The sequence below is a fragment of the Oncorhynchus mykiss genome, unplaced genomic scaffold (genome assembly GCF_013265735.2).
Source record: "Oncorhynchus mykiss isolate Arlee unplaced genomic scaffold, USDA_OmykA_1.1 un_scaffold_289, whole genome shotgun sequence".
In the NCBI taxonomy this organism is placed as follows: domain Eukaryota; kingdom Metazoa; phylum Chordata; class Actinopteri; order Salmoniformes; family Salmonidae; genus Oncorhynchus; species Oncorhynchus mykiss.
In genome coordinates this window covers 122,884-149,943 of record NW_023493741.1, presented here as the reverse complement: position 1 = coordinate 149,943, position 27,060 = coordinate 122,884, and the positions used below count along the sequence as shown (strand labels likewise).

The 27,060-nt window shown below is 46.5% G+C and overlaps 1 protein-coding gene and 1 long non-coding RNA gene across 6 annotated transcripts; both read left to right on the top strand.

The window, feature by feature from the left end:
• Positions 1-5,620: 5,620 nt before the first annotated feature.
• LOC110531311 (calcium uniporter regulatory subunit MCUb, mitochondrial) lies at positions 5,621-26,474 on the top strand. Of its 2 annotated transcripts, none has more exons than XM_036973665.1 (9): positions 5,621-5,929; positions 9,151-9,220; positions 12,320-12,490; positions 13,023-13,127; positions 19,707-19,861; positions 21,202-21,308; positions 22,267-22,363; positions 23,425-23,541; positions 26,214-26,474. In XM_036973665.1, the coding sequence occupies exons 1-9, from the start codon at positions 5,825-5,827 to the stop codon at positions 26,289-26,291; spliced, it is 1,005 nt and encodes a 334-aa protein (XP_036829560.1). In that variant the 5' UTR covers positions 5,621-5,824; the 3' UTR covers positions 26,292-26,474. The 2 variants fall into 2 exon arrangements, with proteins under 2 accessions (XP_036829560.1, XP_036829559.1); XM_036973664.1 differs by having other exon boundaries at positions 9,151-9,229.
• On the top strand, positions 13,262-17,746 carry LOC118949072. 4 transcript variants are annotated; one of them, XR_005042242.1, is made up of 3 exons: positions 13,262-13,585; positions 17,116-17,311; positions 17,448-17,746. It is a non-coding gene; the product is annotated as an uncharacterized LOC118949072 (long non-coding RNA). The 4 variants fall into 4 exon arrangements; XR_005042243.1 differs by lacking the exon at positions 13,262-13,585 and adding an exon at positions 13,586-13,615; XR_005042241.1 differs by lacking the exon at positions 13,262-13,585 and adding an exon at positions 13,617-13,645.
• Positions 26,475-27,060: the final 586 nt, after the last annotated feature.

Below are 27,060 nucleotides of genomic sequence, written 5' to 3'. Positions count from 1 at the left end.
TGCCCCCTGTATATAGTATCCACATTGACTCTGTACCAGTACCCCCTGTTTATAGTCTCCACATTGACTCTGTACCGGTACCCCCTGTATATAGCCTCCACATTGACTCTGTACCAGTACCCCCTGTTTATAGTCTCCACATTGACTCTGTACCGGTACCCCCTGTGTATAGCCTCCACATTGACTCTGTACCAGTACCCCCCTGTGTATAGCCTCCACATTGACTCTGTACCAGTACCCCCCTGTATATAGTCTCCACATTGACTCTGTACCAGTACCCCCTGTATATAGCCTCCACATTGACTCTGTACCAGTACCCCCTGTATATAGCCTCCACATTGACTCTGTACCAGTACCCCCTGTTTATAGTCTCCACATTGACTCTGTACCAGTACCCCCTGTTTATAGTCTCCACATTGACTCTGTACCAGTACCCCCTGTTTATAGTCTCCACATTGACTCTGTACCAGTAGCCCCTGTATATAGCATCCACATTGACTCTGTACCAGTAGCCCCTGTATATAGCCTCCACATTGACTCTGTACCAGTAGCCCCTGTATATAGCATCCACATTGACTCTGTACCAGTAGCCCCTGTATATAGCCTCCACATTGACTCTGTACCAGTAGCCCCTGTATATATCTCTTACTTTCTTTTGGGGGGATTTTCTTAAAACTGCATAGTTGGTTAAGGGGCTCTTAAATAAGCATTTCACTGTAAGAGCTACACCTGTTGTATTCAGCGCATGTGACAAATACAAATTGATTTGATTTAAAAAAGGTCACCTAAACCAGTTTGAACTAGTTCTATTAAAGGCACCCTTTAGATAAACCAGTTTGATCTAGTTCTATTAAAGGCACCCTTTAGATAAACCAGTTTGATCTAGTTCTATTAAAGGCACCCTTTAGATAAACCAGTTTGATCTAGTTCTATTAAAGGCACCCTTTAGATAAACCAGTTGGATCTAGTTCTATTAAAGGCACCCTCTAGATAAACCAGTTTGATCTAGTTCTATTAAAGGCACCCTCTAGATAAACCAGTTTGATCTAGTTCTATTAAAGGCACCCTTTAGATAAACCAGTTTGATATAGTTCTATTAAAGGCACCCTTTAGATAAACCAGTTTGATCTAGTTCTATTAAAGGCACCCTCTAGATAAACCAGTTTGATCTAGTTCTATTAAAGGCACCCTCTAGATAAACCAGTTTGATCTAGTTCTATTAAAGGCACCCTTTAGATGAACCAGTTTGATCTAGATCTATTAAAGGCACCCTTTAGATAAACCAGTTTGATCTAGTTATATTAAAGGCACCCTTTAGATAAACCAGTTTGATCTAGTTATATTAAAGGCACCCTTTAGATGAACCAGTTTGATCTAGATCTATTAAAGGCACCCATTAGCTAAACCAGTTTGATCTAGTTCTATGAAAGGCCCCCTCTAGATAAACCAGTTTGATCTAGTTCTATTAAAGGCACCCTTTAGATAAACCAGTTGGATCTAGTTCTATTAAAGGCACCCTCTAGATAAACCAGTTTGATCTAGTTCTATTAAAGGCACCCTCTAGATAAACCAGTTTGATCTAGTTCTATTAAAGGCACCCTTTAGATAAACCAGTTTGATATAGTTCTATTAAAGGCACCCTTTAGATAAACCAGTTTGATCTAGTTCTATTAAAGGCACCCTCTAGATAAACCAGTTTGATCTAGTTCTATTAAAGGCACCCTCTAGATAAACCAGTTTGATCTAGTTCTATTAAAGGCACCCTTTAGATGAACCAGTTTGATCTAGATCTATTAAAGGCACCCTTTAGATAAACCAGTTTGATCTAGTTATATTAAAGGCACCCTTTAGATAAACCAGTTTGATCTAGTTATATTAAAGGCACCCTTTAGATGAACCAGTTTGATCTAGATCTATTAAAGGCACCCATTAGCTAAACCAGTTTGATCTAGTTCTATTAAAGGCCCCCTCTAGATGAACCAGTTTGATCCAGTTCTATTAAAGGCACCCATTAGCTAAACCAGTTTGATCTAGTTCTATTAAAGGCCCCCTCTAGATAAACCAGTTTGATCTAGTTCTATTAAAGGCACCCTTTAGATAAACCAGTTTGATCTAGTTCTATTAAAGGCACCCTTTAGATGAACCAGTTTGATCTAGTTCTATTAAAGGCACCCTTTAGATAAACCAGTTTGATCTAGTTCTATTAAAGGCACCCTTTAGATAAACCAGTTTGATCTAGTTCTATTAAAGGCACCCTTTAGATAAACCAGTTGGATCTAGTTCTATTAAAGGCACCCTCTAGATAAACCAGTTTGATCTAGTTCTATTAAAGGCACCCTCTAGATAAACCAGTTTGATCTAGTTCTATTAAAGGCACCCTTTAGATAAACCAGTTTGATATAGTTCTATTAAAGGCACCCTTTAGATAAACCAGTTTGATCTAGTTCTATTAAAGGCACCCTCTAGATAAACCAGTTTGATCTAGTTCTATTAAAGGCACCCTCTAGATAAACCAGTTTGATCTAGTTCTATTAAAGGCACCCTTTAGATGAACCAGTTTGATCTAGATCTATTAAAGGCACCCTTTAGATAAACCAGTTTGATCTAGTTATATTAAAGGCACCCTTTAGATAAACCAGTTTGATCTAGTTATATTAAAGGCACCCTTTAGATAAACCAGTTTGATCTAGTTATATTAAAGGCACCCTTTAGATGAACCAGTTTGATCTAGATCTATTAAAGGCACCCATTAGCTAAACCAGTTTGATCTAGTTCTATTAAAGGCCCCCTCTAGATAAACCAGTTTGATCTAGTTCTATTAAAGGCCCCCTCTAGATAAACCAGTTTGATCTAGTTCTATTAAAGGCACCCTTTAGATGAACCAGTTTGATCTAGTTCTATTAAAGGCACCCATTAGCTAAACCAGTTTGATCTAGTTCTATTAAAGGCCCCCTCTAGATAAACCAGTTTGATCTAGTTCTATTAAAGGCCCCCTCTAGATAAACCAGTTTGATCTAGTTCTATTAAAGGCACCCTTTAGATGAACCAGTTTGATCTAGTTCTATTAAAGGCACCCATTAGCTAAACCAGTTTGATCTAGTTCTATTAAAGGCCCCCTCTAGATAAACCAGTTTGATCTAGTTCTATTAAAGGCCCCCTCTAGATAAACCAGTTTGATCTAGTTCTATTAAAGGCACCCTTTAGATAAACCAGTTTGATCTAGTTCTATTAAAGGCCCCCTCTAGATAAACCAGTTTGATCTAGTTCTATTAAAGGCCCCCTCTAGATAAACCAGTTTGATCTAGTTCTATTAAAGGCCCCCTCTAGATAAACCAGTTTGATCTAGTTCTATTAAAGGCCCCCTTTAGATAAACCAGTTTGATCTAGTTATATTAAAGGCACCCATTAGCTAAACCAGTTTGATCTAGTTCTATTAAAGGCCCCCTCTAGATAAACCAGTTTGATCTAGTTCTATTAAAGGCCCCCTCTAGATAAACCAGTTTGATCTAGTTCTATTAAAGGCACCCTTTAGATAAACCAGTTTGATCTAGTTCTATTAAAGGCACCCTTTAGATGAACCAGTTTGATCTAGTTCTATTAAAGGCACCCTTTAGATAAACCAGTTTGATCTAGTTCTATTAAAGGCACCCTTTAGATAAACCAGTTTGATCTAGTTCTATTAAAAGCCCCCTCTAGATAAACCAGTTTGATCTAGTTCTATTAAAGGCACCCTCTAGATAAACCAGTTTGATCTAGTTCTATTAAAGGCACCCATTAGATAAACCAGTTTGATCTAGTTCTATTCCTGATGGATTAATTGTTTATTTTTCTGCTGAAAGGGTAAGTGTAATTTCCCCCCCCCCAAAAAAAATCTATTTATTCATAAACTCATTTTTTTTTCTCCAAACAATTTTGTTTATTTAGTTCCTTACTCCGTTTTAAAGACGAGATCTCACATTGAATTTAAATCATTCCCAGTTACTCCCATGCGTTGGTTCTATACTATTGGAATGAAACCAGTCCCTCATTTCAGTTCTTGATGCTCTCAGACGGGATCATTTGGGATTTAATTATTACGTTTCCAGTATCCTCGCAACGCCATGTATCGGTCACCTCGCATGCTACTGGATTTTTTCCAGAGTTTTCTAACGTGATAATATCATTTTATGATCCGTCATACTTTAAGGGGGGTAGAAATGAATACGTTCTGGATCTGATCTCCGTTTGAATTAAAGAAACTCCGTGTATCGATCACTGTCAGTTTGAATTAAAGAAACTCCGTGTATCGATCACTGTCAGTTTGTATTAAAGAAACGCCATGTATCGATCACTGTCAGCTTGAATTAAAGAAACGCAGTGTATCGATCACTGTCAGTTTGAATTAAAGAAACGCCGTGTATCGATCACTGTCAGTTTGAATTAAAGAAACGCCATGTATCGATCACTGTCCGTTTGAATTAAAGAAACGCCATGTATCGATCACTGTCCGTTTGAATTAAAGAAACGCCATGTATCGATCACTGTCCGTTTGAATTAAAGAAACGCCATGTATCGATCACTGTCCGTTTGAATTAAAGAAACGCCATGTATCGATCACTGTCCGTTTGAATTAAAGAAACGCCATGTATCGATCACTGTCCGTTTGAATTAAAGAAACGCCATGTATCGATCGATCACTGTCCGTTTGAATTAAAGAAACGCCATGTATCGATCACTGTCCGTTTGAATTAAAGAAACGCCATGTATCGATCACTGTCCGTTTGAATTAAAGAAACGCCATGTATCGATCACTGTCCGTTTGAATTAAAGAAACTCCGTGTATCGATCACTGTCAGTTTGAATTAAAGAAACTCCGTGTATCGATCACTGTCAGTTTGAATTAAAGAAACGCCATGTATCGATCACTGTCAGCTTGAATTAAAGAAACGCAGTGTATCGATCACTGTCAGTTTGAATTAAAGAAACGCCGTGTATCGATCACTGTCAGTTTGTATTAAAGAAACGCCATGTATCGATCACTGTCAGTTTGAATTAAAGAAACGCCATGTATCGATCACTGTCCGTTTGAATTAAAGAAACGCCATGTATCGATCACTGTCCGTTTGAATTAAAGAAACGCCATGTATCGATCACTGTCCGTTTGAATTAAAGAAACGCCATGTATCGATCACTGTCCGTTTGAATTAAAGAAACGCCATGTATCGATCACTGTCCGTTTGAATTAAAGAAACGCCATGTATCGATCACTGTCCGTTTGAATTAAAGAAACGCCGTGTATCGATCACTGTCACTTTAATGCAAAATATCACTTTTCTGAAATCTCGGCGCTATTTAAAAAAAATATATAGTTGAAAGAGTTTTCAGGTATTTCATTAAAGTTTCCAGCTAATATAAGCCATGCATTTTGTATACTTGTTTTGCAGCTCAGTAAGCTCAGTAAGTTTATCAGCAAGATCTGAAAAGAAAATCGTGTTTGGGGTGTGACAATTGTAACCATACACATTGCATACAAAAAAAACAGCATTATCTAGTTTGGAAATCTATATAACCCACCTCCCATATTTGGAAGCGCAAAATCATTATCTACTTTCTGATTTATTGATTAACTTCAGACCTTATCCAACGTCACGTTCTACAGTAAACATTCCACCAATGAGAAGATCTGATTTGACACGGGAGGGAGAGGTGCGCCCTTCAGTGTATTCCATAGCGATGGAAGTTTTTTTATTTTTAAAGTTCCGTATAAACATAACCGGTTCGGTTTAATCGCGTTCGTTCGTTTATACTTTGTCTCGTTTTTTTTTTTTAAATCGTGTTTTTGACCATGATTTGGTTCGGTAGAGTTGCCAAACTTCACTACGGAGTTCTCCGCTGCTCGCTCTCCTCTGCCTCTGGAAAAAGTTCCAGCGCGATTCAAGTTCCCTACTTGGTGAGTTCTTATCAATAGGTTTATATCTTGCATGTTATACATAAATACGGAATTATGCACTTTGTATATGTTACTGTTATACAGTAGCCTTAGTATTCATAACCAAAACTCTCTCTTTCTCCACTCCCCATTTCCGCAGTCTTTTTGGAGAATCAGCTCGAATTAAATGTTAGCCCCATACCGTATACACAGAGTCAGCCCTGAACAAAGAGAACTAGAGCATGGGGATAAAAACCTGTTTTAACATGTGTTTCCATTGTCTCAGAAGGTCAGACACTCCCTTCTCTCGCTTATTGATGAGAACGCGCGCGTCAAGTGTGCACGGCGAAGCGTGGGTGTGTAGGACGGTGGTGAATCATTTGTATGGAAGTGGAGAAGTCTTGGAAAATCACTGACAAAATGGAGTCAAAACTGGCACGAAAATAATCAGCTTCAGCTCAAGAGGAAACATGATATTTTTTTACTGCTTTCAGGAAGCTGATAGTGGCGACACCCATAAACAAGGCCAGGACACAGAAAGTTAGGGCAGGGTTGCGGTTAGCCGGTAATAGCAGGCTTTTTGGCCATTAAAAACATTGAAAAGCAGTGTCAATTCTCCAGGAGAAAATGTTTATTCCATTGTGAACTCGTGCTTTTGTTTTGACGGAAATACATTTGACCGGCCGTGCTTGTCGTTCTCTGGGTAAATCTGCATAATTTAGTGGAATTAAATTGGCACGTATTCCTTATGTATCAAACAGTATACAGACACGGAGCCTTGGAGAGGAACATCCTGTCAAACAGCGCTTTTATAAACCCAATCATTACGCAAGTTGTAAACACAATCGTGTTAAAAAACTATTTTAAAAATAGCTACTATTTTTATTTCTCAACTGGTAGTTGAAGCTTCCCAGACTTCCTCTGTGTGCTTCCCAGGCTTCCTCTGTGTGCTTCCCAGGCTTCCTCTGTGTGCCACCCACCACTTTGCAATGGCCTGGAGGCAGTGTGAAAACATACAGCTACTTAATAATGTTTAAAACCTGAACGTTTCACTATAAAGTAGCATAAAGGGCCCCCGAGTGGCGCAGGGGTGTAAAGGCACTGCATCTCAGTGCTAGTGGCGTCACTACAGACCCTGGTTCAATCCCGGGCTGTGACACAACCGGTCGTGATCGGCAGACCCATAGGGCGGCTGCACAATTGGCCCAGCGTCATCCAGGTTAGGGTTTGGCCGGGGTAGGCCGTCATTGCAAATAAGAATTTGTTCTTAACTGGCTTGCCTCGTTAAATTAACAAATATATTTAAAAAAGCCAAGGCAAAATCCGACCATATCGGTGGAGGAAATTATTTCATAATGACTTCAATACAGTATACCATTTCATAATGACTTCAATAGTATACCATTTCACAACATTTTAACCACTAAACTATTGTTTATTTCTCTCATGTTGTATGTAAGACAGGTCACAGCGCAGTAAGGAGACAGGTCACAGAGCAGTAAGGAGACAGGTCACAGAGCAGTAAGGAGACAGGTCACAGAGCAGTAAGGAGACAGGTCACAGAGCAGTAAGGAGACAGGTCACAGAGCAGTAAGGAGACAGGTCACAGAGCAGTAAGGAGACAGGTCACAGCGCTCAGTAAGGAGACAGGTCACAGAGCAGTAAGGAGACAGGTCATTCCATCCTTGACTTGTATGTTCTGTTAATATTAGTTACCAAAATGGGAAGGAGGGAGTGATGGAGAGTGTCAGGGAGGGAAGGAGAGAGGGAGGGAAGGAGAGAGAGAGGGAGGGAAGGAGGGAGGAGAATGCTGCTGAGGGCTACAGATTGTATCTATGTGTGTCTCGAGTTGGATCAAATCTCTTGCTCTCTGTCTCTCTCTCTCTCTCTGTGTCTGTCTCTCTCTCTCTGTGTCTGTCTCTCTCTGTGTCTGTCTCTCTCTGTGTCTGTCTCTCTCTGTGTCTGTCTCTCTCTGTGTCTGTCTCTCTCTGTCTCTCTCTGTGTCTCTCTCTCTGTCTCTCTCTCTGTCTCTCTGTCGCTCTGTGTCTCTCTCTGTGTCTCTCTCTTTGTGTCTCACTCTCTGTCTGTCTGTCTGTCTCTGTTTGTGTGTGTTGGATGTAACATAAGGAGACAATCTATGTTATCTATGTCTCTTTCTCCCTGCCTTTATCTCACTCATAGTTGGCTATTATCTTCAGGCTTTCAGCCAGCTCTGCTGACTGCAATCACAACCATAATAATTGGGGCAAGAGAACAAAAACTCCAACTCTCTCTCTCTCTGTCTCTCTCTCTCTTTCTCTCTCTCTCTCCTTCCCTAGCTGTGCTGGCTGAACAGTGTGTTGGTATCCTAGTGACAGGTTGGCAGTATGTTGGTATCCTAGTGACAGGGCGGCAGTGTGTTGGTATCCTAGTGACAGGTTGGCAGTGTGTTGGTAACCTAGTGACAGGTTGGCTGTGTGTTGGTATCCTAGTGACAGGTTGGCTGGGTGTTGGTATCCTAGTGACAGGTTGTCAGTGTGTTGGTATCCTAGTGACAGGTTGGCTGTGTGTTGGTATCCTAGTGACAGGTTGGCTGGGTGTTGGTATCCTAGTGACAGGTTGGCTGGGTGTTGGTATCCTAGTGAGAAAGTGTATTGGTACCCTAGTGACAGGTTGGCAGTGTGTTGGTATCCTAGTGAGAGAGTGTGTTGGTATCCTAGTGACAGGTTGGCAGTGTGTTGGTATCCTAGTGACAGGTTGGCAGTGTGTTGGTATCCTAGTGAGAGAGTGTGTTGGTATCCTAGTGACAGGTTGGCAGTGTGTTGGTATCCTAGTGACAGGTTGGCTGTATGTTGGTATCCTAGTGACAGGTTGGCAGTGTGTTGGTATCCTAGTGACAGGTTGGCAGTGTGTTGGTATCCTAGTGACAGGATGGCAGTGTGTTGGTATCCTAGTGACAGGTTGGCAGTGTGTTGGTATCCTAGTGACAGGTTGGCAGTGTGTTGGTATCCTAGTGACAGGTTGGCTGTATGTTGGTATCCTAGTGACAGGTTGGCAGTGTGTTGGTATCCTAGTGACAGGTTGGCAGTGTGTTGGTATCCTAGTGACAGGTTGGCAGTGTGTTGGTATCCTAGTGACAGGTTGGCAGTATGTTGGTATCCTAGTGACAGGTTGGCAGTGTGTTGGTATCCTAGTGACAGGTTGGCAGTGTGTTGGTATCCTAGTGACAGGTTGGTAAATGTTTCTCTCTCTCTCTCCTCCAGTCCAGACAGTGGTGTAGATATGGGGCACCAAGACCAGTTCACTACTACAGCACCCTACCACCTGCCACAGGTAACACAGGTAACACACTGTTTTAAAAGTCTCTGAAATTGTTTTGTTACTTGCCTACCTGTTTCATTTGGATCTACACGACTTTTTGAAATCCATCGCGGAGCCTCTCACATTAGATGACTGTCTTTCCTGTAGTTTTTAGTGTTGCCAACGTGCGCGACACTAAACAATCTGGATGGGGTTGTCACACAGTAGAAGATTCTTCACTTTGGTCGTGAGGATTCTCCATGCCGCCACGCTGTCTCACAAAAAAAACGATGATGTGATGATTAGATTTGTTAGCGTGGCGATAAACGAGTTGTGGCTCAACCCAACCTCCATAAAAGTTCAAAAGTCAGACGTTCTCGACATACAGAGTTGACATTTCCAGTCCAACGTTTTGTTGAATAACTTTGTGAACTTCAGAGCTGTAACGAATTTGACACTTTAGCTTTTGGCTAAAGGCAGTCATCACTCCTGCTCCAGGGGACTTCTGGGTAATGCTCAACATAGGTCATCATCCTCATCTCACTGGCTTCTTCCCTGACCAGCTCTCATTGGCTGATCACCGATCTCAGAACTTGTCTTGGCATAAGATTTGATTTGATCACACTACAAGCACATTGCCAATTTTGTAGAAAACATCGGGACGTCCAGGACTGCTCGAAGACGGGATCGGTAGCGCTCCTATTGCGTCTCTGACCCGCTCACAATAAAAGGGCCGGGCGCCCCGAGTCGCCAACGACATTTGGGTTTTTGTCTCCAATCTCAAAAGCTTGTCCGGATTGTCCCGGGTTTGCGGCTGTCTACATTCCTGCTGTTTAAATCTGACCTGCAACCTGCCCTGTCTGGAACTGTGTTGCTACCAAAGATAAAGGTGGGAGTACTGGAGAGGACAGTGGTGTTTCTACCAAGGTGGGAGTACTGGAGAGGACAGTTTGTTGTTACCAAGGTGGGAGTACTGGAGAGGACAGTGGTGTTGTTACCAAGGTGGGAGTACTGGAGAGGACAGTGGTGTTTCTACCAAGGTGGGAGTACTGGAGAGGACAGTGGTGTTTCTACCAAGGTGGGAGTAATGGAGAGGACAGTGGTGTTGTTACCAAGGTGGGAGTACTGGAGAGGACAGTGGTGTTGTTACCAAGGTGGGAGTACTGGAGAGGACAGTGGTGTTTCTACCAAGGTGGGAGTACTGGAGAGGACAGTGGAGAGGAGGATATCAGACCTGAAGAACAGTCCTCCCAGGGAGAGGAGGATATCAGACCTGAAGAACAGTCCTACCAGGGAGAGGAGGATATCAGACCTGAAGAACAGTCCTTCCAGGGAGAGGAGGATATCAGACCTAAAGAACAGTCCTCCCAGGGAGAGGAGGATATCAGACCTAAAGAACAGTCCTCCCAGGGAGAGGAGGATATCAGACCTAAAGAACAGTCCTCCCAGGGAGAGGAGGATATCAGACCTAAAGAACAGTCCTCCCAGGGAGAGGAGGATATCAGACCTGAAGAACAGTCCTCCCAGGGAGAGGAGGATATCAGACCTGAAGAACAGTCCTCCCAGGGAGAGGAGGATATCAGACCTGAAGAACAGTCCTCCCAGGGAGAGGAGGATATCAGACCTGAAGAACTGTTCTCCCAGGGAGAGGAGGATATCAGACCTGAAGAACCGTCCTCCCAGGGAGAGGAGGATATCAGACCTGAAGAACCGTCCTCCCAGGGAGAGGAGGATATCAGACCTGAAGAACCGTCCTCCCAGGGAGAGGAGGATATCAGACCTGAAGAACCGTCCTCCCAGGGAGAGGAGGATATCAGACCTGAAGAACCGTCCTCCCAGGGAGAGGAGGATATCAGACCTGAAGAACAGTCCTCCCAGGGAGAGGAGGATATCAGACCTGAAGAACAGTCCTCCCAGGGAGAGGAGGATATCAGACCTGAAGAACCGTCCTCCCAGGGAGAGGAGGATATCAGACCTGAAGAACAGTCCTCCCAGGGAGAGGAGGATATCAGACCTGAAGAACAGTCCTCCCAGGGAGAGGAGGTTATCAGAGGGGGGTGCAAGGTGAACGGGGGGGGGGGGGGGGGGGGGGGGGGGGGGGCAAGGAGGGGGGGGCAAGGTGAACGGAGGGGGGGGGGGGGGCAAGGTGAACAGAGGGGAAGTAAGGAACAGATCCAATTGGTTAAAGAAAATTGTGATGAATAAAAAAAGGATCCAAAAATTGACATTTTTGTGCATAATATTTGCAAAATAGTTGGGAAGAGATTTTCGATGTCCCGATTCCACGACACCGATTAACCCATTATCGGTTAACGAACTGATACCCAAAATTACGCCGGATTCCAAAATTAGAATTGTTCAATTAAAATATTACAAAATTCTTGCAACCAATAGAATGGTTTATATATATATATATATAGCGCATTTGAAAGTATTCCGACCCGTTGGCTCTTTCCACATGTTGTTACGTTACAGCCTTATTCCAAAATGGTTATTATTAATTTTTCTTTTTAAAATGTCAAAGCGTCTGTAAATACTTATGTAAATGTCCTTATGTTTTTAATTTTGAATTACATTTGCAAAAATGTCTAAAAACCCATTTTCCACTTTGTCGTTATGGAGTACTGTGTGTAGATTGAGGGAAAACCCAGTCCTGTGAAATCCATAGATTAGGGCCGAATCAATTTATTTCAGTCGATTGATTTCCTTATATGAACTGTAACTCTCCTCTCTCTCCACCCCCCTCTGCTCTCTCCTCCCCCCTCCTCTCTCTCCTCCCCCCTCCTCTCTCTCCACCCCCTTCTTCTCTCTCTCCTCCTCCTCCGTCTCCTCCCTCTCCACCCCCCTTCCCTCTCCTCCCCCTCCGTCTCCTCTCTCTCCTCCCCCCGTCTCCTCTCTCTCCTCCCCCCGTCTCCTCTCTCTCCTCCCCCCTTCTTCTCTCTCCTCCCCCTCCGTCTCCTCTCTCTCCTCCCCCTTCTTCTCTCTCCTCCCCCCACTCCTCTCTCTCCTCCCCCCTTCTTCTCTCTCCTCCCCCCCTCCTCTCTCTCCACCCCCCTTCTTCTCTCTCCTCCTCCTCCGTCTCCTCCCTCTCCACCCCTGCCCCCCCATCTCCTCTCTCCGTCTCCTCTCCAGATATATCTGTACAGTATAAGTATGGACGACCAGTGTTGTCTCTCCCCCTGCCCTCCCGCAGTGAGTTGTGTCAGTTCAGTCTGCGTCCCATGTTGATGACAGTAACAGACTTCCTGTCAGACATACAGAGAGAGGACCCTGGAGTAGCTATCGCAGCTGTACTGAGCACAGGTAGGTGAACACACATACATAAACACACACACCCCTGCATGCTTCAAGACTGCGTTAGCCTGCTGAGCTAAAGCCGAGGCATTAGCTCCAGGAACTAACAGAAGTCTTCAGGTCTCAGGCAAGATCTGTTAAGTTGTGGATTCACAACCATCGTGTAAAAATATCAACATCTCCACTAACCTATTCTGACAGTAACAACATCCCTTTGTCTTCTCTCCTTTCCTCCCCCTCCCCTCCTCTCCCTCCCCTCCTCCCCTCCCTCCCCTCATCTTCCTCTTGTCCTCCTCCTCTCTCTCCCCTCCCACCCCTCCTCTACCTCCCCTCCTCCTCCTCTCTCTCCACTCCTCCCCTCTCTCCCCTCATCTTCCTCTCCTCCTCCTCCCCTCCCTCCCCTCATCTTCCTCCTCTTCTTCCTCCTGCTCCTCTCCCTCCCCTCCTCCTCCTCTCTCTCCCCTCCCTCCCCTCATCTTCCTTCTGCTCCTCTCTCTCCCCTCCCTCCCCTCCTCTCCCTCCCCTCCCCCTCTCCCCTTAGATGGAGAGAAGGTTTGCTCTAGCACCTCTATAGACACAGTTCTCAATCAGGACTTCCAGATCCTCATCAACAGCACCATCTACAGGATACACTCCCCAGGCAGAGGTACCGAACTCTGTGTGTGTGTGTGTGTGTGTGTGTGTGTGTGTGTGGTGTATGTGGTGTGTGTGTGTGTGGTGTATGTGGTGTGTGGTGTGGTGTGGTGTGGTGTGGTGTGTGTGTGTGTGTGGTGACAGTGTAATAACCCATGACCAGGGTAGAGTGTGATGTGTCAGAGTAATCAGACTTATTTTTGTTGTTAACGGACTGATCACAGAGGGGAGCAGAGGGAGCAGAGACGTTTTTAACACTTTAAGTTTAGTTTGTTTTTAAAATATGCAAGTCGCTGCTTTTACAATGTTATATTAACATTTTCTTTGTTAGCACAAATTTTAATAAAATAATGAAAATCCCTCCTACGTTTCGTCGCCGTTGGCGCTCTTCCTGTTTCTGCTCTGGACTCTCTTGACCAATCAACATGATGCAAATGTACATGAGAGGTAAACAGACTGCTGTAGTTTGGGGTTAACAGGGACAGACTGCTGTAGTTTGGGGTTAACAGGGACAGACTGCTGTAGTTTGGAGTTAACAGGGACAGACTGCTGTAGTTTGGGGTTTACAGGGACAGACTGCTGTAGTTTGGGGTTAACAGGGACAGACTGCTGTAGTTTGGAGTTAACAGGGACAGACTGCTGTAGTTTGGAGTTAACAGGGACAGACTGCTGTAGTTTGGAGTTAACAGGGACAGACTGCTGTAGTTTGGGGTTAACAGGGACAGACTGCTGTAGTTTGGAGTTAACAGGGACAGACTGCTGTAGTTTGGAGTTAACAGGGACAGACTGCTGTAGTTTGGGGTTTACAGGGACAGACTGCTGTAGTTTGGGGTTAACAGGGACAGACTGCTGTAGTTTGGAGTTAACTGGGACAGACTGCTGTAGTTTGGGGTTTACAGGGACAGACTGCTGTAGTTTGGAGTTAACAGGGACAGACTGCTGTAGTTTGGGGTTAACAGGGACAGACTGCTGTAGTTTGGAGTTAACAGGGACAGAGGTTAACAGGGACAGACTGCTGTAGTTTGGGGTTAACAGGGACAGACTGCTGTAGTTTGGGGTTAACAGGGACAGACTGCTGTAGTTTGGAGTTAACAGGGACAGACTGCTGTAGTTTGGAGTTAACAGGGACAGACTGCTGTAGTTTGGAGTTAACAGGGACAGACTGCAGTAGTTTGGGGTTAACAGGGACAGACTGCTGTAGTTTGGAGTTAACAGGGACAGACTGCTGTAGTTTGGAGTTAACAGGGACAGACTGCTGTAGTTTGGGGTTAACAGGGACAGACTGCTGTAGTTTGGAGTTAACAGGGACAGACTGCTGTAGTTTGGGGTTAACAGGGACAGACTGCTGTAGTTTGGGGTTAACAGGGACAGACTGCTGTAGTTTGGGGTTAACAGGGACAGACTGCTGTAGTTTGGAGTTAACAGGGACAGACTGCTGTAGTTTGGAGTTAACAGGGACAGACTGCTGTAGTTTGGGGTTTACAGGGACAGACTGCTGTAGTTTGGAGTTAACAGGGACAGACTGCTGTAGTTTGGAGTTAACAGGGACAGACTGCTGTAGTTTGGGGTTAACAGGGACAGACTGCTGTAGTTTGGGGTTTACAGGGACAGACTGCTGTAGTTTGGAGTTAACAGGGACAGACTGCTGTAGTTTGGAGTTAACAGGGACAGACTGCTGTAGTTTGGGGTTAACAGGGACAGACTGCTGTAGTTTGGGGTTAACAGGGACAGACTGCTGTAGTTTGGAGTTAACAGGGACAGACTGCTGTAGTTTGGGGTTAACAGGGACAGACTGCTGTAGTTTGGGGTTTACAGGGACAGACTGCTGTAGTTTGGAGTTAACAGGGACAGACTGCTGTAGTTTGGAGTTAACAGGGACAGACTGCTGTAGTTTGGGGTTAACAGGGACAGACTGCTGTAGTTTGGAGTTAACAGGGACAGACTGCTGTAGTTTGGAGTTAACAGGGACAGACTGCTGTAGTTTGGGGTTTACAGGGACAGACTGCTGTAGTTTGGGGTTAACAGGGACAGACTGCTGTAGTTTGGAGTTAACTGGGACAGACTGCTGTAGTTTGGGGTTTACAGGGACAGACTGCTGTAGTTTGGAGTTAACAGGGACAGACTGCTGTAGTTTGGGGTTAACAGGGACAGACTGCTGTAGTTTGGAGTTAACAGGGACAGAGGTTAACAGGGACAGACTGCTGTAGTTTGGGGTTAACAGGGACAGACTGCTGTAGTTTGGGGTTAACAGGGACAGACTGCTGTAGTTTGGAGTTAACAGGGACAGACTGCTGTAGTTTGGAGTTAACAGGGACAGACTGCTGTAGTTTGGAGTTAACAGGGACAGACTGCAGTAGTTTGGGGTTAACAGGGACAGACTGCTGTAGTTTGGAGTTAACAGGGACAGACTGCTGTAGTTTGGAGTTAACAGGGACAGACTGCTGTAGTTTGGGGTTAACAGGGACAGACTGCTGTAGTTTGGAGTTAACAGGGACAGACTGCTGTAGTTTGGGGTTAACAGGGACAGACTGCTGTAGTTTGGGGTTAACAGGGACAGACTGCTGTAGTTTGGGGTTAACAGGGACAGACTGCTGTAGTTTGGAGTTAACAGGGACAGACTGCTGTAGTTTGGAGTTAACAGGGACAGACTGCTGTAGTTTGGGGTTTACAGGGACAGACTGCTGTAGTTTGGAGTTAACAGGGACAGACTGCTGTAGTTTGGAGTTAACAGGGACAGACTGCTGTAGTTTGGGGTTAACAGGGACAGACTGCTGTAGTTTGGGGTTTACAGGGACAGACTGCTGTAGTTTGGAGTTAACAGGGACAGACTGCTGTAGTTTGGAGTTAACAGGGACAGACTGCTGTAGTTTGGGGTTAACAGGGACAGACTGCTGTAGTTTGGGGTTAACAGGGACAGACTGCTGTAGTTTGGAGTTAACAGGGACAGACTGCTGTAGTTTGGGGTTAACAGGGACAGACTGCTGTAGTTTGGGGTTTACAGGGACAGACTGCTGTAGTTTGGAGTTAACAGGGACAGACTGCTGTAGTTTGGGGTTAACAGGGACAGACTGCTGTAGTTTGGGGTTAACAGGGACAGACTGCTGTAGTTTGGAGTTAACAGGGACAGACTGCTGTAGTTTGGAGTTAACAGGGAAAGACTGCTGTAGTTTGGGGTTAACAGGGACAGACTGCTGTAGTTTGGGGTTTACAGGGGCAGACTGCTGTAGTTTGGTGTTAACAGGGACAGACTGCTGTAGTTTGGGGTTAACAGGGACAGAGGTTAACAGGGACAGACTGCTGTAGTTTGGAGTTAACAGGGACAGACTGCTGTAGTTTGGAGTTAACAGGGACAGACTGCTGTAGTTTGGAGTTAACAGGGACAGACTGCTGTAGTTTGGGGTTAACAGGGACAGACTGCTGTAGTTTGGGGTTAACAGGGACAGACTGCTGTAGTTTGGAGTTAACAGGGACAGACTGCTGTAGTTTGGGGTTAACTGGGACAGACTGCTGTAGTTTGGGGTTAACAGGGACAGAGGTTAACTGGGACAGACTGCTGTAGTTTGGGGTTAACAGGGACAGACTGCTGTAGTTTGGAGTTAACTGGGACAGACTGCTGTAGTTTGGGGTTAACAGGGACAGACTGCTGTAGTTTGGAGTTAACAGGGACAGACTGCTGTAGTTTGGAGTTAACAGGGACAGACTGCTGTAGTTTGGAGTTAACAGGGACAGACTGCAGTAGTTTGGAGTTAACAGGGACAGACTGCAGTAGTTTGGAGTTAACAGGGACAGACTGCAGTAGTTTGGAGTTAACAGGGACAGACTGCAGTAGTTTGGAGTTAACAGGGACAGACTGCTGTAGTTTGGGGTTTACAGGGACAGACTGCTGTAGTTTGGGGTTAACAGGGACAGACTGCTGTAGTTTGGAGTTAACAGGGACAGACTGCTGTAGTTTGGAGTTAACAGGGACAGACTGCTGTAGTTTGGGGTTAACAGGGACAGAGGTTAACAGGGACAGACTGCTGTAGTTTGGAGTTAACAGGGACAGACTGCTGTAGTTTGGAGTTAACAGGGACAGACTTCTGTAGTTTGGGGTTAACAGGGACAGACTGCTGTAGTTTGGAGTTAACTGGGACAGACTGCTGTAGTTTGGGGTTAACAGGGACAGAGGTTAACAGGGACAGACTGCTGTAGTTTGGAGTTAACAGGGACAGACTGCTGTAGTTTGGAGTTAACAGGGACAGACTGCTGTAGTTTGGGGTTAACAGGGACAGACTGCTGTAGTTTGGAGTTAACAGGGACAGACTGCTGTAGTTTGGGGTTAATAGGGACAGAGGTTAACAGGGACAGACTGCTGTAGTTTGGAGTTAACAGGGACAGACTGCTGTAGTTTGGAGTTAACAGGGACAGACTTCTGTAGTTTGGGGTTAACAGGGACAGACTGCTGTAGTTTGGAGTTAACTGGGACAGACTGCTGTAGTTTGGGGTTAACAGGGACAGACTGCCTACTCAACTTTAAAACTCGTGTTTATATCGCTGTCTAAAAGCTCAGCAGTAAATGTCCAAGTTGATTTACAGTGGAATGTCTGACTCGTGTCTTATCTCTGACACTCCCCTGCAGAGTTCTGTCTCAGAGTTCTGTCTCAGAGTTCTGTCTCAGTGTCTCAGAGTTCTGTCTCAGAGTTCTGTCTCAGAGTTCTGTCTCAGTGTCTCAGAGTTCTGTCTCAGAGTTCTGTTTCAGAGTTCTGTCTCAGTGTCTCAGAGTTCTGTCTCAGAGTTCTGTCTCAGAGTTCTGTCTCAGTGTCTCAGAGTTCTGTCTCAGAGTTCTGTCTCAGAGTTCTGTCTCAGTGTCTCAGAGTTCTGTCTCAGAGTTCTGTCTCAGAGTTCTGTCTCAGAGTTCTGTCTCAGTGTCTCAGAGTTCTGTCTCAGAGTTCTGTCTCAGAGTTCTGTCTCAGTGTCTCAGAGTTCTGTCTCAGAGTTCTGTCTCAGAGTTCTGTCTCAGTCATGAATTTCTCTGATCTTTATAAAAGGCAAAAATACCAGAAAACAACTGTAGAACAAATACTAAACCTCTATAATGAATATATATATATATATTGTTAATCTGTAGGACCCTATAAATATAAAGAGGGAGGGGTCTTATAACCCCTCCCCTTCTATTAATACAACATTAGCATAATCAATTATTATAATTCATCGAGCCCCTATCATGACCCCTAGGTGAACCCTTTCAGTGTTTTTGTATTGATCTGTGTATCAGGTGGAAACTCGGTTTGGTCTCCTGTGATTGGAGGAAATAGAGATGTGACGACTGAAGGCCTAATTGTGCAGCAGGAGCTCATCACACTGTTCAAAGACCAACGTTCAAACAACGTTTCTTACAGCAGGAGCTCATCACACTGTTCAAAGACCAACGTTCAAACAACGTTACTTACAGCAGGAGCTCATCACACTGTTCAAAGATTAACGTTCAAACAACGTTACTTACAGCAGGAGCTCATCACACTGTTCAAAAGGTCACAACGTTACTGTGGAAAGTTACAGAACTCTTCTAATGGAAGTAGCGCTGGAACCTAACAAGTCACTGATAAAAATAACGTTCCCCAACTGGCCAGGAACCTTATATCCTTTCTTTCTGCTCCTCTCTCCTCCCTCCCACTGCTCCTCTCTCCTCCCTCTGCTCCTCTCCTCCCTCCCACTGCTCCTCTCTCCTCCCCCCCACTGCTCCTCTCTCCTCCCTCCTACTGCTCCTCTCTCCTCCCTCCCTCCCTCTCTCTGCTCCTCTCTCCTCCCACTGCTCCTCTCTCCTCCCTCCCACTGCTCCTCTCTCCTCCCTCCCACTGCTCCTCCCTCCAACTGCTCCTCTGCTCCTCCCTCCCACTGCTCCTCTCTCCTCCCTCTCTCTGCTCCTCCCTCCCACTGCTCCTCTCTCCTCCCTCTGCTCCTCTCCTCTCTCCCTCTGCTCCTCTCTCCTCTCTCCCTCTGCTCCTCCCTCCCACTGCTCCTCTCTCCTCCCTCCCACTGCTCCTCTCTCCTCTCTCTGCTCCTCTCCTCCACTCTCCTCCCTCTGTTCCTCTCTCCTCTCTCCCCTCCCTCTGCTCCTCTCCTCCCTCTGCTTCTCTCTCCCCTCCCTCTGCTCCTCTCCTCCCTCTGCTCCTCTCTCCTCTCCTCACTCTGCTCCCCTCCTCCCTCTGCTCCCCTCTCCTCCTCTCTCCTCCCTCTGCTTCTCTCTCCTCTCTCCTCCCTCTGCTCCTCTCCTCCCTATGCTCCTCTCTCCTCCTCTGCTCCTCTCCTCCCTCTGCTCCTCCCTCTGCTCCCCTCTCCTCCCTCTGATTCTCTCCTCTCTCCCTCCCTCTGCTCTTCTCTCCTCCCTCCCTCTCCTCCTCTCTCCTCCCCTTTCCGCTCCTCTCTCTGCTCCTCTCTCCTCCTCTGCTCCTCTCCTCCCTCTGCTCCTCCCTCTGCTCCCCTCTCCTCCCTCTGATTCTCTCCTCTCTCCCTCCCTCTGCTCTTCTCTCCTCCCTCCCTCTCCTCCTCTCTCCTCCCCTTTCCGCTCCTCTCTCTGCTCATCTCTCCTCCTCTCTCCTCCCCCTATCAGAGTCTCCAGAACATTCCACCAGTATAGATGACATGAAGACAGTAGTCCACATGCTCCAGTCAGCTCTCAACCTGCCAGAACACCAGCTACTGAGACAGATTCAGCTTCTCCGCAGACTGGATACACTGAAGCAGGAGCTGGGACCTCTGGAGGAGGTACTGTAGACAGACAGACAGACAAACAGACTGGATACACTGAAGCAGGAGCTGGGACCTCTGGAGGAGGTACTGTAGACAGACAGACAGACAGACAGACTGGATACACTGAAGCAGGAGCTGGGACCTCTGGAGGAGGTACTGTAGACAGACAGACAGACTGGATACACTGAAGCAGGAGCTGGGACCTCTGGAGGAGGTACTGTAGACAGACAGACAGACAGACAGACAGACAGACAGACTGGATACACTGAAGCAGGAGCTGGGACCTCTGGAGGAGGTACTGTAGACAGACAGACAGACAGACTGGATACACTGAAGCAGGAGCTGGGACCTCTGGAGGAGGTACTGTAGACAGACAGACAGACTGGATACACTGAAGCAGGAGCTGGGACCTCTGGAGGAGGTACTGTAGACAGACAGACAGACTGGATACACTGAAGCAGGAGCTGGGACCTCTGGAGGAGGTACTGTAGACAGACAGACAGACAGACTGGATACACTGAAGCAGGAGCTGGGACCTCTGGAGGAGGTACTGTAGACAGACAGACGGACTGGATACACTGAAGCAGGAGCTGGGACCTCTGGAGGAGGTACTGTAGACAGACAGACAGACAGACTGGATACACTGAAGCAGGAGCTGGGACCTCTGGAGGAGGTACTGTAGACAGACAGACAGACTGGATACACTGAAGCAGGAGCTGGGACCTCTGGAGGAGGTACTGTAGACAGACAGACAGACTGGATACACTGAAGCAGGAGCTGGGACCTCTGGAGGAGGTACTGTAGACAGACAGACAGACTGGATACACTGAAGCAGGAGCTGGGACCTCTGGAGGAGGTACTGTAGACAGACAGACAGACAGACAGACTGGATACACTGAAGCAGGAGCTGGGACCTCTGGAGGAGGTACTGTAGACAGACGGACGGACATAGAAACTCACGTAGAAACAGACACCATTGTTGTCTATGGGCTTAATAACATGTTAGGTAATGTCTCTGTGTGTCTTTCTCTGTGTGTGTGTGTGTGTGTGTGTGTGTGTCTTTCTGTGTGTGTGTGTCTTTCTGTGTGTGTGTGTCTTTCTGTGTGTGTGTGTGTGTCTTTCTGTGTGTGTGTGTGTGTCTTTCTGTGTGTGTGTGTGTCTTTCTGTGTGTGTGTGTGTGTGTGTCTTTCTGTGTGTGTGTGTGTGTGTGTCTTTCTGTGTGTGTGTGTGTGTGTGTGTGTGTGTGTGTGTGTGTATTTCTGTGTGTGTGTGTGTGTGTGTCTTTCTGTGTGTGTGTGTGTGTGTCTTTCTGTGTGTGTGTGTGTGTGTGTGTGTGTGTGTGTGTGTGTGTGTAGGTGCGGGCCCAAGTGGCTGGGAGGGCGGAGTCTCAGTCGATGCGTGTAGAGTGGGCGGTGCTTGCCTTTCTCTCTCTACAGGGAAGCTTTCTGGGATACCTGACTTGGTGAGACACAAACACAGGGATTACAGACACACACACACACGGGGATTACAGACACACACACACACACACACACACCCACACACAGGGGGATTACAGACACACACAGGGATTACAGACACACACAAACACTGGGATTACAGACACACACGGGGATTACAGACACACACAGGGATTACAGACACACACAAACACTGGGATTACAGACACACACGGGGATTACAGACACACACAAACATGGGGATTACAGACACACACAAACACGGGGATTACAGACAAACACGGGGATTACAGACAAACACGGGGATTACAGACACACACAGGGATTACAGACACACACAGGGGGATTACAGACACACACAAACATGGGGATTACAGACAAACACGGGGATTACAGACAAACACGGGGATTACAGACACACACAGGGATTACAGACACACACAGGGGTTACAGACACAAACACGGGATTACAGACACAAACACAGGGATTACAGACACACACAGGGATTACAGACACACACAGGGATTACAGACACACACAGGGATTACAGACACACACAGGGATTACAGACACACACAGGGGTTACAGACACAAACACGGGGATTACAGACACAAACACAGGGATTACAGACACACACAGGGATTACAGACACACACAGGGATTACAGACACACACAGGGGTTACAGACACAAACACGGGGATTACAGACACAAACACAGGGATTACAGACACACACAGGGATTACAGACACACACACAGGGATTACAGACAAACACGGGGGTTACAGACACACACAGGGAATACAGACACACACAGGGATTACAGACACACACAAACACGGGGATTACAGACAAACACGGGGATTACAGACACACACAGGGATTACAGACACACACAAACACGGGGATTACAGACACACACAAAAATTAATCTGTGCCGTCCCGTCCGTCCCATCCAGGTTTGTGTTTGCCTGGGACGTGATGGAACCAGTCACCTACTTCATCACCTACGCTACCAGCATGGGCTTCCTGGGCTACTACATACTCACTAAACAGGCAAGACAGACAGACAGACGCAGAGACAGACAGACGCAGAGACCGACAGACGCAGAGACCGACAGACGCAGAGACAGACAGACGCAGAGACCGACAGACGCAGAGACCGACAGACGCAGAGACCGACAGACGCAGAGACCGACAGACGCAGAGACCGACAGACGCAGAGACCGACAGACGCAGAGACCGACAGACGCAGAGACCGACAGACGCAGAGACCGACAGACGCAGAGACCGACAGACGCAGAGACCGACAGACGCAGAGACCGACAGACGCAGAGACCGACAGACGCAGAGACCGACAGACGCAGAGACCGACAGACGCAGAGACCGACAGACGCAGAGACCGACAGACGCAGAGACCGACAGACGCAGAGACCGACAGACGCAGAGACCGACAGACGCAGAGACCGACAGACGCAGAGACCGACAGACGCAGAGACAGACAGACGCAGAGACAGACAGACGCAGAGACCGACAGACGCAGAGACCGACAGACAGACCAGACAGAGTGTGATCTGTTGCGTGTGTCAAGCTTCTCCTCTTGTAAAAGTTGAGTCTTAAGAGTGTGTGTTCGTGTCTGTTTTCCTATGTGTTTGTTCTGGTGTGTGTTAACGGTGTGTGTGTGTGTGTGTGTTAACGGTGTGTGTGTGTGTGTTTTAACGGTGTGTGTGTGTGTGTTAACGGTGTGTGTGTGTTAACGTGTGTGTGTGTGTGTGTGTGTGTTAACGGTGTGTGTGTGTGTGTGTGTGTGTTAACGGTGTGCGTGTGTGTGTGTGTGTGTGTGTGTTAACGGTGTGTGTGTGTTAACGGTGTGTGTGTGTTAACGGTGTGCGTGTGTGTGTGTGTGTGTGTGTGTTAACGGTGTGTGTGTGTGTTAACGGTGTGTGTGTGTGTTAACGGTGTGTGTGTGTGTTAACGGTGTGTGTGTGTGTTAACGGTGTGTGTGTGTGTTAACGGTGTGTGTGTGTGTTAACGGTGTGTGTGTGTGTGTGTGTTAACGGTGTGTGTGTGTGTTAACGGTGTGTGTGTGTGTGTGTGTTAACGGTGTGTGTGTGTAGGAGTTACTCTATCCGGATGCTAAGGACCGTCAGTTTCTCCACTTCTTCCACAAGAGAGCAGCAATGGAACACTTTGACACACACAGATACAACGCACTACGAGACCAACTGGCTACGGTGAGGACACACTACCAGGCTATAGTGAGGACACACTACCAGGCTATAGTGAGGACACACTACCAGGCTATAGTGAGGACACAGATACACTACCAGGCTATAGTGAGGACACACTACCAGGCTATAGTGAGGACACACACAGATACAACGCACTACGAGACCAACTGGCTACGGTGAGGACAAACTACCAGGCTATAGTGAGGACACACTACCAGGCTATAGTGAGGACACACACAGATACAACGCACTACGAGACCAACTGGCTACGGTGAGGACACACTACCAGGCTATAGTGAGGACACACTACCAGGCTATAGTGAGGACACACTACCAGGCTATAGTGAGGACACACTACCAGGCTATAGTGAGGACACACTACCAGGCTATAGTGAGGACACACTACCAGGCTATAGTGAGGACACACTACCAGGCTATAGTGAGGACACACTACCAGGCTATAGTGAGGACACACTACCAGGCTATAATGAGGACACACTACCAGGCTATAGTGAGGACAAACTACCAGGATATAGTGAGGACAAACTACCAGGCTATAGTGAGGACACACTACCAGGCTATAGCGAGGACACACACAGATACAACGCACTACGAGACCAACTGGCTACGGTGAGGACACACTACCAGGCTATAGTGAGGACACAGATACACTACCAGGCTATAGTGAGGACACACTACCAGGCTATAGTGAGGACACACACAGATACAACGCACTACGAGACCAACTGGCTACGGTGAGGACAAACTACCAGGCTATAGTGAGGACACACTACCAGGCTATAGTGAGGACACACACAGATACAACGCACTACGAGACCAACTGGCTACGGTGAGGACACACTACCAGGCTATAGTGAGGACACACACAGATACAACGCACTACGAGACCAACTGGCTACGGTGAGGACACACTACCAGGCTATAGTAAGGACACACTACCAGGCTATAGTGAGGACACACACAGATACAACGCACTACGAGACCAACTGGCTACGGTGAGGACACACTACCAGGCTATAGTAAGGACACACTACCAGGCTATAGTGAGGACACACACAGATACAACGCACTACGAGACCAACTGGCTACGGTGAGGACGAACTACCAGGCTATAGTGAGGACACACTACCAGGCTATAGTGAGGACACACTACCAGGCAATAGTGAGGACACACTACCAAGCTATAGTGAGGACACACTACCAGGCTATAGTGAGGACACAGATACACTACCAGGCTATAGTGAGGACACACTACCAGGCTATAGTGAGGACACAGACACACTACCAGGCTTTAGTGAGGACACAGATACACTACCAGGCTATAGTGAGGACAAACTACCAGGCTATAGTGAGGACACAGACACACTACCAGGCTTTAGTGAGGACACAGATACACTACCAGGCTATAGTGAGGACACATACACACTACCAGGCTTTAGTGAGGACACAGACACACTACCAGGCTATAGTGAGGACACACTACCAGGCTATAGTGAGGACACACTACCAGGCTATAGTGAGGACACACTACCAGGCTATAGTGAGGACACAGACACACTACCAGGCTATAGTGAGGACACACACAGACACACTACCAGGCTATAGTGAGGACACAGACACACTACCAGGCTATAGTGAGGACACAGATACACTACCAGGCTAGAGTGAGGACAGAGACACACTACCAGGCTATAGTGAGCACACACTAACAGGCTATAGTGAGGACACAGACACACTACCAGGCTATAGTGAGGACACAGACACACTGCCAGGATATAGTGAGGACACACTACCAGGCTATAGTGAGGACACACTACCAGGCTATAGTGAGGACACACTGCCAGGCTATAGTGAGGACACACTACCAGGCTATAGTGAGGACACACTACCAGGCTATAGTGAGGACACAGATACACTACCAGGCTATAGTGAGGACACAGACACACTACCAGGATATAGTGAGGACAAATATACACTACCAGGCTATAGTGAGGACACACTACCAGGCTATAGTGAGGACACACTACCAGGCTATAGTGAGGACACACTACCAGGCTATAGTGAGGACACACTACCAGGCTATAGTGAGGACACAGACACACTACCAGGCTATAGTGAGGACACAGACACACTACCAGGCTATAGTGAGGACACACTACCAGGCTATAGTGAGGACACACTACCAGGCTATAGTGAGGACACACTACCAGGCTATAGTGATGACACAGACACACTACCAGGATATAGTGAGGACAAACTACCAGGCTATAGTGAGGACACAGACACACTACCAGGCTATAGTGAGGACAAACTACCAGGCTATAGTGAGGACACACTACCAGGCTATAGTGAGGACACAGATACACTACCAGGCTATAGTGAGGACACAGACAGGCACACTACCAGGCTATAGTGAGGACACAGACACACTACCAGGCTATAGTGAGGACACAGATACACTACCAGGCTAGAGTGAGGACAGACATTCTTACAGCTCACCCTGTACCAAGTACTAATGGTGTGTGTCTGTGTGTCTGTGTGATTGTGTGATTGTGTGTGTGTGTGTGTGTGTGTGTGTGTGTGTGTGTGTGTGTGTGTGTGTGTGTGTGTGTGTGTGTGTGTGTGTGTGTGTGTGTGTGTGTGTGTGTGTGTAGGTGGAGAGTGATCTGAAACGCCTGAGGAACCCTATTCAACTGCAGCTACCAGTGGACCCCATTCAGCCCAGCAACTAAACACCGCACACTATACACACACTACAAAAGGAGCAATATTGTAGCACCTTAATTTGTTCCGCGGAACACCAGCTCTACATTACATCTCACGTGGGACTCAGAGGGATATGTCATACGCCTGGGTTCAAAGAACATAATTTCAGAGATTTACTATGTGAAATAAATTCAGCATTTTTATCTGTGCTTGAGTGAGCTTGTCTGGATTAATGGACCAATCGAATAGTCCCAAAACCTTAAACCCCGCCCATTTGGCACTTCAGGCAGGCTAAAACAAATGCTCAAAGTGTTTCAGATATTTGTTTGAACGTCTGGTCTCGGGGTCTCTGTCTGTTGGGAACACTGAAACTAACTCTTCTCAAAAAAAACATTGATATTCACTTCCTGTCCAGGTGTGGTCTATGGGATCTGGTTTCTGTGCAGCATCTGGGTTCTGTGTAGTATCTTTGTTCTGAAGTAGAGTATCTGGGTTCTGTGTAGTATCTTTGGCTCGTGGTTCAGTCAGTGTCTTCAGAAAGCATTCAAACCCCTTGACCTATTCTACATTTTGTTGTGTTAGAGCCTCACTTCAAAATGGATTCAATATAATTATAATATCCTTCTTTTCTCACCCATCTAATAATGACAAAATGAAAACGTGTTTTTATACCCCTTGAATGAAATACAGAAGTATCTAATTTACGTATTCAACCCAGCTGAGTCAATACATGTTAGGATCACCTTTGACAGTGATTACAGCTGTGAGTCTTTCTGGGTCAGTCTCTAAGAGCTG